The 12,038-nt window shown below is 34.0% G+C and overlaps 1 protein-coding gene across 3 annotated transcripts in view; it reads right to left on the bottom strand.

Moving 5' to 3' along the window:
* LOC120417888 (influenza virus NS1A-binding protein homolog A-like) overlaps positions 1-12,038 on the bottom strand; it is a 63,770-nt gene that overhangs the window by 21,268 nt on the left and 30,464 nt on the right. The window contains exon 1 of one of the 3 annotated variants that reach the window (XM_039580110.2): positions 3,235-3,717. The exons of the other annotated variants lie outside the window; for them this stretch is intronic. Within the exon in view, the coding sequence (XP_039436044.1) occupies positions 3,235-3,274 (40 nt within the window). The 5' untranslated portion in view covers positions 3,275-3,717. Of the gene's footprint in view, positions 1-3,234; positions 3,718-12,038 lie in introns of those variants that run through there. 3 annotated transcript variants of the gene reach the window in all.

The following is a 12,038-nucleotide window of genomic DNA, read 5'->3' as shown; positions in this document are numbered from 1 at the left end:
CTTTGTTTTCATCTGCATGTAATTTGTTGATTTGTTGGATACGAAAACTTATTAGTTTATACTTTTGATCAGGTCAAGAATGACACTTTAGGAAATTTAGGAAATTACACAGGACACAGGACTGTGGCAATACTCTAACGAGGATTTATCTTTTATTGTGTTAACCCTCTACGGCCCAAAGTTTTTTTCGAAAATTTTTATTTTTTACGTTTTCAGGAGGTCATTTTGAGCAACTTTTGTACTACGAAAAACTTTACTTCTCTTGTTTTATGTTTTTCTTGTTTCTAGTAATTTAATTTGCATTTATCTTGTTTAGTTTATGTTTGTTTTTGGTAGTATTTGGCCTATTCTACCACTTCCTATCATTACATTTTGCCTATCTAATTTTTTTTCATGTTTTTACAGTTACTTTTTTCAAATTTTTGCTTGTTTTCACATTTTTTGCTATAAAATGGCACCACTATCATTTAAGTTGTAAACTTGTTTTACTTCTTTTTACTTAAAATATAGGAAATGTTAATAAAAAACACAGCCAAATTGATCCAAAAAAATAAATTTTTAAAAACATTGGCAAAGTCACATTAAACAAGTAAAATTTCTAACCCATAAATTTTCTAAAATTTTAAGAGTTCTTCTATTCAATGCTTTTTAAAGATCGAAATTGGTTGAAAAATTGATGTTTTGCGATTTTTTAAATCGAAGCCCGACTAAAGGCGGAGTTGGGTTGTAGAGGGTTAAGTAATAGTTTTTTTTTTCATTACTCTTAATTTTGAATGAATTTCTGATTGATTGGGGAAGAAGGCGACATTTTAAGCCAGTGTTTCTCAACCTTTTTCGTTCCATTCCCCCCTTGGCTAATTTTCATGACTTTCATTCCCCTCTTAAATTTGGAACAAATTTTAAACAAATTTCATAATTAAAGATTAAATTGTTATCATAAGACTGAAGTTTTAATTAAAAAAAAAAATCATGCAAAACATATAAATATGCAGTTTGTGAAAGTGAGTGCTCTCCTCTTGAGTTTTTTTTTAAAGTATTTTGATTATTGTCAGTTATGTATAGATTCATACACATGCATTAATTCAATCAGGAACAGTTATAAACCAACTGTTCCTGATTGAATTAATGCATGTGTATGAATCTATACATAACTGACAATAATCAAAATACTTAAAAAAAACTCAAGAGGAGAGCACTCACAAAAAAATATAAAATCTACTTTTCAAAATGCAATGCAAAAACTTTCAGAATTTCTAAGTTCAATTTAATTCTTGAAAGAGCTGTTAAATTTTAGGATAGTATAAAAACAATCTTCTATAAATAGAACAAAAAGTTGAAAAAATGTGTTTACAAACCCATTCAATTTTGTAAAACAGCTTATGTTTGAAAGAGGACTTTTATTTTAAAAGTTCTAATATTCTTTCCAATTCGATAGTTTGACTGAATGTTCAAACCATGATTTTTTTTGCAAGCTCGTTGTTCAAAGGCATTACATTTCTATTGCATCCTCATTCCCCCCCAAGAATAGCCAAATTCCCCCCCAGGGGGGAATTCCTCACCGGTTGAGAAACACTGTTTTAAGCATTTCTAAAGTCTATTCAGAAAACTAGTTACAATTTTTGCCTTCTGAAATTACTCATTTTTTAAAAGTTTTTGCTGCAAAAAAATACCCTGCTTTGAGCAAAACTCCACACAGTCAAAATATGTTTGGCAGTGTTGCCGACTTATTTTAAAAGATGCCGATTTTTATTGGAAAAACTCGAAAATTTCGATTTTGTGTAAATTTGGTGTAAATAAAAACATGGTGATACTGCATCTGGCAATGTTAACAGATTTTGTGACAGAAAAAAATGTGTTATTTTACAATGTCTTATTTAGATTAGTACAATAACACCACAATTATAAGTCAATTAAAAAAAAATCTCGCTGCCTTTTTTGACAGAAAGTTTCTTGCTGACGGTTCTCTCCAAAAGAGGACCATAGTTGTTCCTCATCCTCAGTAAAATGTTGTCTTTTATTTTTTTTCTGCATCAAAGAAAGATAAGTGATCATAAATAGTTTTCAATCTTTTTTTAATCTTGTACATAAAAAAATAAAACAGGGCTTTAGGCACGGGGTACGGCTTTAGGACCCTGATGCACTGTTTCCACATAAGAGATATTCAACCAACGGCTTTGTAATTTCAAAGGGACTCAATTCGAAAAATTGGTGCTTTTTGGGATTTGCTGCTTTTTTTTTTTGAAATTTCAGAAAACTTCCCATTAAATTGTCTTAGAAACATTTAAGATTTACCATTTTGTGCCATCTACCAGCGACTCCACCGAGGCACGACCCAGGGAGACGACCGGGAGTTAGACCGGGACCAAAATTTACTTGCCCGGCCGACGGAAGGCGTGATCAGACAAATTTCGTCTCGAAAAATGCCACGCAGCGATGGAATAATCATCTTCAAAAGAAAATCATTGGACGTTCATCAAGAGAAAAAATCCGAAGCGAGCTTGGCTCTACCCTCTCGCGCACGAAAGATCGGTAAAAGGAATCTAAAAAAATCATCATCTTGATTATTCGGCAGAGCATCTTTTTCACTACTACACTTGCAAGTGTAACGTCACACGTCTAAAAACGATCTGTCACATTTTGTAGATGGGCAATGTGTGTAAACAAAGTAAAATAAATATTTTTAAGTGGTGCTGACAAGGAAATTCACAAATAATCATCAGCGGATTGATTTTCTTGAAGAATTTCGGGAGCGATTTTCTTTTGCGTGATTTGCCTCCTCTCTCTTTCGCGGGTGAAGAAAGTTCGCTAGCGAAATTGATTTTTATATGATTATTCAATCCCTGATGCCACGGGAACCGTCTGGGATCGAACCCAGGCTGACTGGGTGAGAGGCAACCACGCTTACCCCTACACCACCGGTCCCGGCAAAGGTTTTTAAGTGTAACCCAAAAACACTACATTTTAAATGCAGATATCTAAAAAAAACTAACCCTCCGATTTTAAATGACAAAAAATATCAATTATCAAAAAATGTTTGATGTTTTCAAGTAAAAAATAAAAGAAAAATTGGTCCCGTTTTTAACATTGTTAAGAGCTTGCATGAATCATCAATGTTAGACTGATTATTATTGGATTATTTATCAGCTTCGTTTCCGCTGTTCGAACAATCACTGGAACTAGACTTGTCATAATTGCAAAAGTAAATTCCCAAAAAATGATGGAAAAATATCTTACCACTGTCGTATGTGATGTTGTAACCGTGCTTGCGAGTCATTCTGATTTCCGGTGTTTTTTTTTGCTCGAGAATTGCACAAATATTTATCACAGATATTCACTAGGAGTTGCACAGCAAACTTTTTTTTTCTAATTAAAACTACTAACAACGACAATATTAACTAACAAATAACAACAGGCCACACTGGTAAATCGGAAGTTACGATTTTAAAATCACAATTCGTTCCAAAAGCACATCCAAGACCTCGAAGAGTTACACAACACTCGTCCCTCTAAACATCAGGACTCGCCCCTTGGTTGATCCGGATCACACCCGTGACGACGCGTTGGCCCAAGCCGGCGGCGGTCGGCAGTTTATCGCAGAGGCGTCTTCGGTGCACTTGTGCCATAGCTCGCGGCTCGATAACGACTGTGCATCGGCGGAAACAACCAGACTAGAATTGGGGACCTCTGCCAAGTCGGCGGCACAGAACTTCAGGGCATCGTGTTATTTCCGCGATACGGTTGCCACTGGACTGAGCTGATTACGAGACCGGTGGGCAAATTGGTGGTGGTGAGTATCGACAACCTGCGCGCAACCGTTACAAACCAATCCTCCCCCCGGGGTTTTGAAAAGGTGGTGTGTGGCGGATGTCGGCGCCATGTGATACGATTCTGGCCAACTTGGAGGGTCAGTGGGGTAATATTGCTTTATTAAGCCTAGTAGACTCTTCTTCACGTATACATATCGACTCGGGATTAAAATCTGGGTAATCAAACAAGAATATCAATCTTGTTAACATTTTGAGAAAGGTATTCAAATTGTCTGTGGAATGAGGATAGATATTAAAGATCTGGCAACACTGCTCCATGTTAAAAGCACTTAAGTAAAATTTGTAACTTTTCAAGGCAAAGTATTGTAAATTTGGTTTTGAAAATTATGCTGTTAGAATAAACTGCAGAATTTATCGAAAAATAAAAGTTTAGTTTACAAAATAATTCACTAAACATAAGAGAGCTTACAAAACAAATGACCTTATTTTACCCCACAACCCCTTAATTTACCGATTTTCCAACCCGGCCCCCAAAACGTGCCCCTCTTTTGGGTGGTGGAAAAAAGTGAGAGAGAGGTCAAGAGCAGCTACCAACACAAGAAGGCAGGCAGAGGGAGGAAGATTTGCAGCTCTTTTTTTACTTTTCTTCCTGTAAACATTGAAAAGTAGGGTTTCCCTGGTGTGTCGTTGTATGGGTGGCTTTCGTTGGTATTTTGTTTGGGGTGGGAAAATGGAACCCCTCCCCCCTCCTTTTCTTCGATTATACGCGGGTGGAACAACAATGTAAACAGGCAGGTTCATAAGTTATTGATTTTGCTTTTGTAGTCATTTTGCTATAGAGAAATTCTCTACGAAATCGGTCTTTTTTTTTAATTTTAATTTTTGTATTTTTTAATCCGGCTGAAACTTTTATGGTGCTTTCGGTATGCCCAAAGAAGCCATTTTGCATCATTAGTTTGTCCATATAAGTTTCCATACAAATTTGGCAGCTGTCTATGCAAAAATGATATATGAAAATTAAAAAATCTGTATCTTTTGAAGGAATTTTTTGATCGATTTGGTGTATTAGGCAAAGTTGTAGGTATGGATAAGGACCACACTGAAAAAAAAATATACACGGTAATAAAAATTGGTGATTTTTAATTTAACCTTTTGTCACTAAAACTTTATTTGCAAAAAAAAAACACTATTTTTAAGTTTTTGATATGTTTTAGAAGACATCAAATGCCAACTTTTCAGAAATTTCCAGGTTGTACAAAAAATCTTTGACCGAATTATGAATTTTTTAATCAATACTGATTTTTTCAAAAAATCGAAATATTGGTCGCACAAATTTTTCAACATCATCTTCGATGTAAAATCAAATTTGCAATCAAGAAGTATTTTAGTGAAATTTTGATAAAGTGCACCGTTTTCAGGTTAAAGCCATTTTTAGGTAACTTTTTAGAAAATATTCGCAATTTTTTTTTTTTTAATCAGTGCACATGTTTGCCCAAAAAAAAATCTAAAATTCATAACTCGGTCAAAGTTTCTTTGCACAACCTAGAAATTTCTGAAAAGTTGGCATTTAATGTCCCCTAAAACATGTCAAAAAATAAAAATAGTGTTTTTTTGCAAATCAAGTTTTAGTGACAAAAAGTTAAATTAAAAATCATCATTTTTTTACCGTGTATATTTGTTTTTTTTTTCAATGTAGTCCTTATCCATACCCACAACTTTGCCGAAGACAGCAAATCGATCAAAAATTTCCTTCAAAAGATACAGATTTTTTAATTTTCATATATCATTTTTGTATGGACAGTAGGATGTAACAAAAATGACTTTTTGGCGGGCATTCAACGGTTTGTTCCGGTGGGCATACTAAGCCCAAATCCAAAATATGAGCTTGATTGGACGTAACAGGAGCTGGCGCTCCGCCCTTCAATTTTAAATGGGATTTAACCCGTAAAAAAAGATTTTCTCAAAAATGTCACTTTTTGAGGCATTTTGGCCACTGAAGCGTTTATTTTCAACATCATTGGCGTGTAGGCCAGATCCTTGCGCATCTTTTGGTATATATAACATTTAAATTTGGAGCACCCTGGAGCTTAGTACAGGCCTTCAAAGTTTGGCATTTTTTCGAAAAATCGGTCCCGGCAAAAAAGATATGCGTCGCGCCTTGCGACGCCCTAGACGCCATTTGATTTTGCTGGGGCCGATTTTTCGAAAAAATGCCAAACTTTGAAGGCCTGTACCGAGCTCTAGGGTGCTCCAAATTTCAATGTTATATATACCAAAAGATGCGCAAGGATCTGGCCTACACGCCAATGATGTTGAAAATAAACGCTTCAGTGGCCAAAATGCCTCAAAAAGTGACATTTTTGAGAAAATCTTTTTTTACGGGTTAAATCCCATTTAAAATTGAAGGGCGGAGCGCCAGCTCCTGTTACGTCCAATCAAGCTCATATTTTGGATTTGGGCTTAGTATGCCCACCGGAACAAACCCTTGAATGCCCGCCAAAAAGGCTTTTTTGTTACACTCTAATGGACAGCTGCCAATTTTTTTCTGGAAATTTATATGGACAAACTAATGATGCAAAATGGCTTCTTTGGGCATACCGAAGGCACCAAAAAAGTTTCAGCCGGATTAAAAATTACAAAAAAAAATCGAATGACCGAAATCTGAGAGAATTGCTCTATAGGTTTGGATTATGTGTATAGGGGTAAGCAATAGACCGATAATATTAGGGTGTTGTGATTTTCAATGGCAAGGTTGCTCATTAGTAATTCATGCTGAGAGATCAAAATCATTCAATGAAATGGTAGCTGACTCTATTCTGTTCGATTTTAGTAGTTATCTCCAACTTCTCACATATATATAATGAACTGTAACAAAGAAGTGCTGGCTTGCAAAAAGCAAAAATAAAAATACTGTCAACACAATAATATGCAAACACATGTGACGAAGCCGGTAAAAATATCGCGCGCTCACACACAAATTAGATTAAACAAAATATAACCAATACCATATGCGCACATGCGAACAATATATAAAAGTGTCCGACTGGAAGTTGGTTTCGTCACTCTTTGGAGAACCGTATCACACATGTACAATACAGACAGCTGAGATCACGTTTGAAACAACGCACACGGTGGTGATTATTTACGGCGACCGGTAATTAAAATTTGAGCAGGTAATGATGGGGACTTGCATGCGGACACACATGTGCATTGTGACTCAGCATTTTCAACTGAGAAGTATTTATCTTAAATTTTTATTTAATTAGACTATCTTCCAGGAATTATTTTGTTTTAACTTTTTTTTATAATATTTTCAATTAAGTGAAACTTTGTAGGTACTTTCTGTGAAGTTAGAAGAGACTTTTATGCATCAATTTGCAAAATTCTATTTTTCCAGCACAAGTCGTTTGTTTATCCAAAGAAGCTATACTTAGTTGAAGAAATACGACGAGTGCTGAAAAACTGGAGTTTTGTCTAGAGCGAATCGACCTGGTCTCTTAGGGAAAGTTGTTCTCCAGCCGATTCCGCTCCTAGAAGTTTCTTCATGTTTTCCCCAGGCTTGTCGGAGCGAATGAACGCAAACAGTAGTACAATTCTCTACGAAATCGGCCGTTTTCATGAAATTTTAATTTTTATATTTCTGAAGTTTTTTTTTAAAGGTCCAATTAACCAATTTTCAGTTTTTGTTTTTTGGGTGTTTTTTAAAACCCCTGACTCAAGGCGGTTTCAAAAACACTCAAAAAGCAAAAACTGGAAATTTGGTTTATTGGACCTTTTCAAAAAAAAAAAAACTCCAGATTTTTTGTTTTGTTCCGATCCGACCAATAGTTGCCGAGCTTTCGTCAGTAAAAAAATTAAGGATGAGCAATTCTATACGAAATCGGCCGGTTCCGACCATGTTTATTTTTTGTATTTTGTTTATTTGGCTCAAACTTTGTGGGGACCTTCCCTTTGACCAAAGAAGCAATTTTGTGATATTGGTTCACCCATACAAATCTCCATAAAATTTTGGCAGCTGTCCATTCAAAAATGGTACGTAAATATTCAAAAATCTGTAACTTTTATGTGAATTTTCTGATCAAATCAATAATGAAAAATAGGTACACGGATTTTTTAATCAATTTTTTTTTTGCGTAAAAAATCAATTTCCCAAAATTTTTATATTTTAATTTTTTTATTTTTTTATATTTTTTTGAGGACAAAACTCCGCATCTATTAACCCTCTACTGCCCAAATTTGTTTCTCGAAAATATTTATTTTTCCCGTGTTCAGGAGGTCATTTTGAGAAACTTTTGTTCCATGAAAAACTTTACTTCTCTTGTTTTATGTTTTTCTTGTTTCATTTCTAGTATTTTAATTTGCATTTGGGTAATTCTCCGCCAACTCACACAGCAGTTGCCCCGACCCCTCTTCGATTTGCGTGAAACTTTGTCCTAAGGGGTAATTTTTGTCCCTGATCACGAATCCGAGGTCCGTTTTTTGATATCTCGTGACGGAGGGGCGGTACGACCCCTTCCATTTTTGAACATGCGAAAAAAGAGGTGTTTTTCAATAATTTGCAGTCTGAAACGGTGATGAGATAGTAATTTGGTGTCAAAGGGACTTTTATGTAAAATTAGACGCCCGATTTGATGGCGGGCTCAGAATTCCGAAAAAACGTTTTTTTCATCGAGAAAAACACTAAAAAAGTTTTAAAAATTCTCCCATTTTCCGTTACTCGATTGTAAAAAATTTTGGAACATGTCATTTTATGGGAAATTTAATGTACTTTTCGAATCTACATTGACCCAGAAGGGTCATTTTTTCATTTAGAACAAAATTTTTCATTTTAAAATTTCGTGTTTTTTCTAACTTTGCAGGGTTATTTTTTAGAGTGTAACAATGTTCTACAAAGTTGTAGAGCAGACAATTACAAAAATTTTGATATATAGACATAAGGGGTTTGCTTATAAACATCACGAGTTATCGCGATTTTACGAAAAAAAGTTTTGAAAAAGTTGGTCGTCATCGATCATGGCCGTTCATGGTCACCCGCTACAGACACGGACGACGAAACAAAGAGAAACGCAAAATGTAACTTTTTCAAAACTTTTTTTTCGTTTATCGCGATAACTCGTGATGTTTGTAAGCAAACCCCTTATGTCTATATATCAAAATTTTTGTAATTGTCTGCTCTACAACTTTGTAGAACATTGTTACACTCTAAAAAATAACCCTGCAAAGTTAGAAAAAACACGAAATTTTAAAATGAAAGATTTTGTTCTAAATGAAAAAATGACCCTTCTGGGTCAATGTAGATTCGAAAAGTACATTAAGTTTCCCATAAAATGACATGTTCCAAAATTTTTTACAGTCGAGTAACGGAAAATGGGAGAATTTTTATAACATTTTTAGTGTTTTTTCCGATGAAAAATAGGTTTTTTCGGAATTCTGACTACGCCATCAAATCGGGCGTTTAATTTTACATAAAAGTCCCTTTGACACCAAATTTCTATCTCATCACCGTTTCAGGCTGCAAATTATTGAAAAACACCTCTTTTTCGCATGTTCAAAAATGGAAGGGGTCGTACCGCCCCTCCGTCACAAGATATCAAAAAACGGACCTCGGATTCGTGATCAGGGACAAAAGTTACCCCTTAGGACATAGTTTCACGCAAATCGAAGAGGGGTCGGGGCAACTTTTCCCGATTTCGTGTGAGTTGGTAGAGAATTACCCATTTATCTTGTTTAGTTTATGTTTGTTTTTGGTAGTATTGTGCCTATTCTACCACCTAATATAATTACATGTTGCCTATCTAATTTTTTCACGTTTTTACAGTTACTTTTTCAATTTTTTGCTTGTTTTTCACATTTCCTGCTATAGAACGCTACCATCATTATTTAAATTGTAAAAAATGTGTAGAGGCATAGTCTGGGACACTACAAAAATTACTGCATACTTCTTTTTACTGAAAATATAGAAAATGTTAGTAAAAAACACAGCCAAAGTTGACCCCTAAAAAAATGACATTTTTAAAAACATTGGCAAAGTCACATAAAACAAGTTAAACTTCCAATCCTGAAATTTTCTAAATTTTTAAGAGTTCTTCTTTCCAATGCTTTTTAAAGATCAAAAATCGGTTGGAAAATCGGGGTTAGGTTGTAGATGGTTAAGCCATTCAGGACTATGGACCCAACTTTGCCGACGAGTTATAATTTTATTTAAATAGTGATTTCTGTAAAAATATAAATCTTTTACTTAATTTTTTTTTGACCTCATTTTTTCGTAAAATCGAATTTGCAATCGAAAAGTACTTTGGCAATTTTTTGATTTGGTGCACCGCTTTCAAAATATAGCTATTCAAAGTTAAATTTTGTCCAAAAAATCCGTTTTTTTATTTTTTATAATATCTATTACTAAAAATGTTTTTTTAAGTTCAGAAAATGTGCTATAAAATTGTCTAAATGACATTGAAAATTGGAGCTCTGCTTACTGAGATAAAGCGGCTTAAAGAAAAATAAACAGGAAAATTGAAGTTTTTTAAGTCTCACCCAAACAACCCTCCAACTTCATCTAATGTCGATATCTCAGCAACCAATGGTCCGATTTTCTTTGTTAAAAAAAGAAACATTCGTGAAATTTTCCGATCCTTTCGATTTTTTTTTATTTTTTAAATCACGATTAACATTTCAAAAGGGCCAATCATTCAATATTACGCCCTTTTGAAATGTTAGTTATGATTATTTATTTTTGGAAATATTGTTTTCAAAAACATCGTAATTTCACGAATGTTTCCTTTCTTAACATTGAAAATCGGACCATTAGTTGCTAAGATATCGACATTAGAAATTGGAGGGTTGTTTGGGTGAGACAACTTCAATTTTCCTGTTTATTTTTCTTTATGCCGCTATATCTCAGCAACCAGAGGTCCAATCTTCAATGTATCTTAGACGAAATTTTAGGAAATTTTCTGAAGTTTTCGAAAAAAATATTTTCAGGAGTGGACCATCATGGTCACTATTTAAATAAGTTAAAAAACCGGAATTTGTCGGACAAAATTTAACTTTGAGGTCCATACTTCTGAATGCCTTAAAAGATGCTGGGTTTTGTCCCCTAAAACATATAAAAAAAAAGAATTTTTGAGAAAAAAAAAACCATTTTTTCCGTGTTCCTATTTGTTTCTGAATAATCCTACCTACAACTTTGCCGAAAACACCGAATCAATAAAAAAAATCTTTGAAAAGTTAAAGATTTTCGAATATTTATGTTCCTTTAATTGTATGGACAACTGCCAAAATTGTATAAAGACTTGCACGGACAAACCAATTATGCAATATTACTTCTTCGGTCATTATACTAATCAAAAGTTTCTGACCTCCCTTGAAATCGTTCCACCGATCTTTGAGTTCAATCGCAAACAGCAAAAGATTCGCTTGCCAAAAGAGGCATCTCTCGATCTATCGGTGATCGAACTTTGGCCAATTTAGCAAAACTAAGAGTAAACACAATTCCTAAGGTTGGGAAAGGTGTGCCCATAAAAGTGCGATGAAAGTAACGGCGGGCATGCAGCAAAATAAACAAACATTTATTCCTCTTAAAGTACGGTATGCTGATCGGAAGGAACGCGGTCAAGAAATGTTGCGTGTTCTTTTCGTGACCCCCCCAAGAAAAGTTGACAGTTCGGTATGAGCGCGATTGACGGTGTGCGCGCTTGAGGTTCTTTCGAGGAAAAAATAAAAAGATTAAAAATATTCAAAACTTAAAATTAAATAGATTAAATATGTTTATTCAAAAACTTTTAACAACAATTTTAAACAAAATTAAGAAATCAATAAATAAAAGCAAATTTAGAAATTCTTAAATTCTAAAACAACAAAAACTAAAATTAAAAAAATATGTAATTATGAAATAAGGAAATTAAAAAATTAGGAAATTAGGAAACCAGGGAATTAGGAAATTTGGAAATTATGATATTAGCAAATTAGGAAATTATGAAATTATGAAACAAGGTAATTAAGAAATTAGGAAATTAGGAAATTAATATGTAAAAAAATTAGGATGTTAGGAAATTAGAAAATGAGGAAATTAGGAAATTAGAAAGTTAGGAAATTAGGAAATTAGGAAATAAGGAAATTTTTTAGATTAGGAAACTAGGAAATTAGGAAGTTAGGAAGTTAGGAAATTAAATTAGAATATTAGGAAGTGAGGAAGATAGGAAATTGGGAAATTAGGATATCAGGAAACTAGGAAATTAGGAAGTTAAGAAGTTAGGAAATTAGGAAGTTAGGAAG

This window comes from Culex pipiens, chromosome 3 (assembly GCF_016801865.2).
Source record: "Culex pipiens pallens isolate TS chromosome 3, TS_CPP_V2, whole genome shotgun sequence".
Lineage (NCBI taxonomy): Eukaryota > Metazoa > Arthropoda > Insecta > Diptera > Culicidae > Culex > Culex pipiens.
Note: the sequence above shows the minus strand (reverse complement) of the source record. Positions and strands in the feature narration are given on the sequence as shown.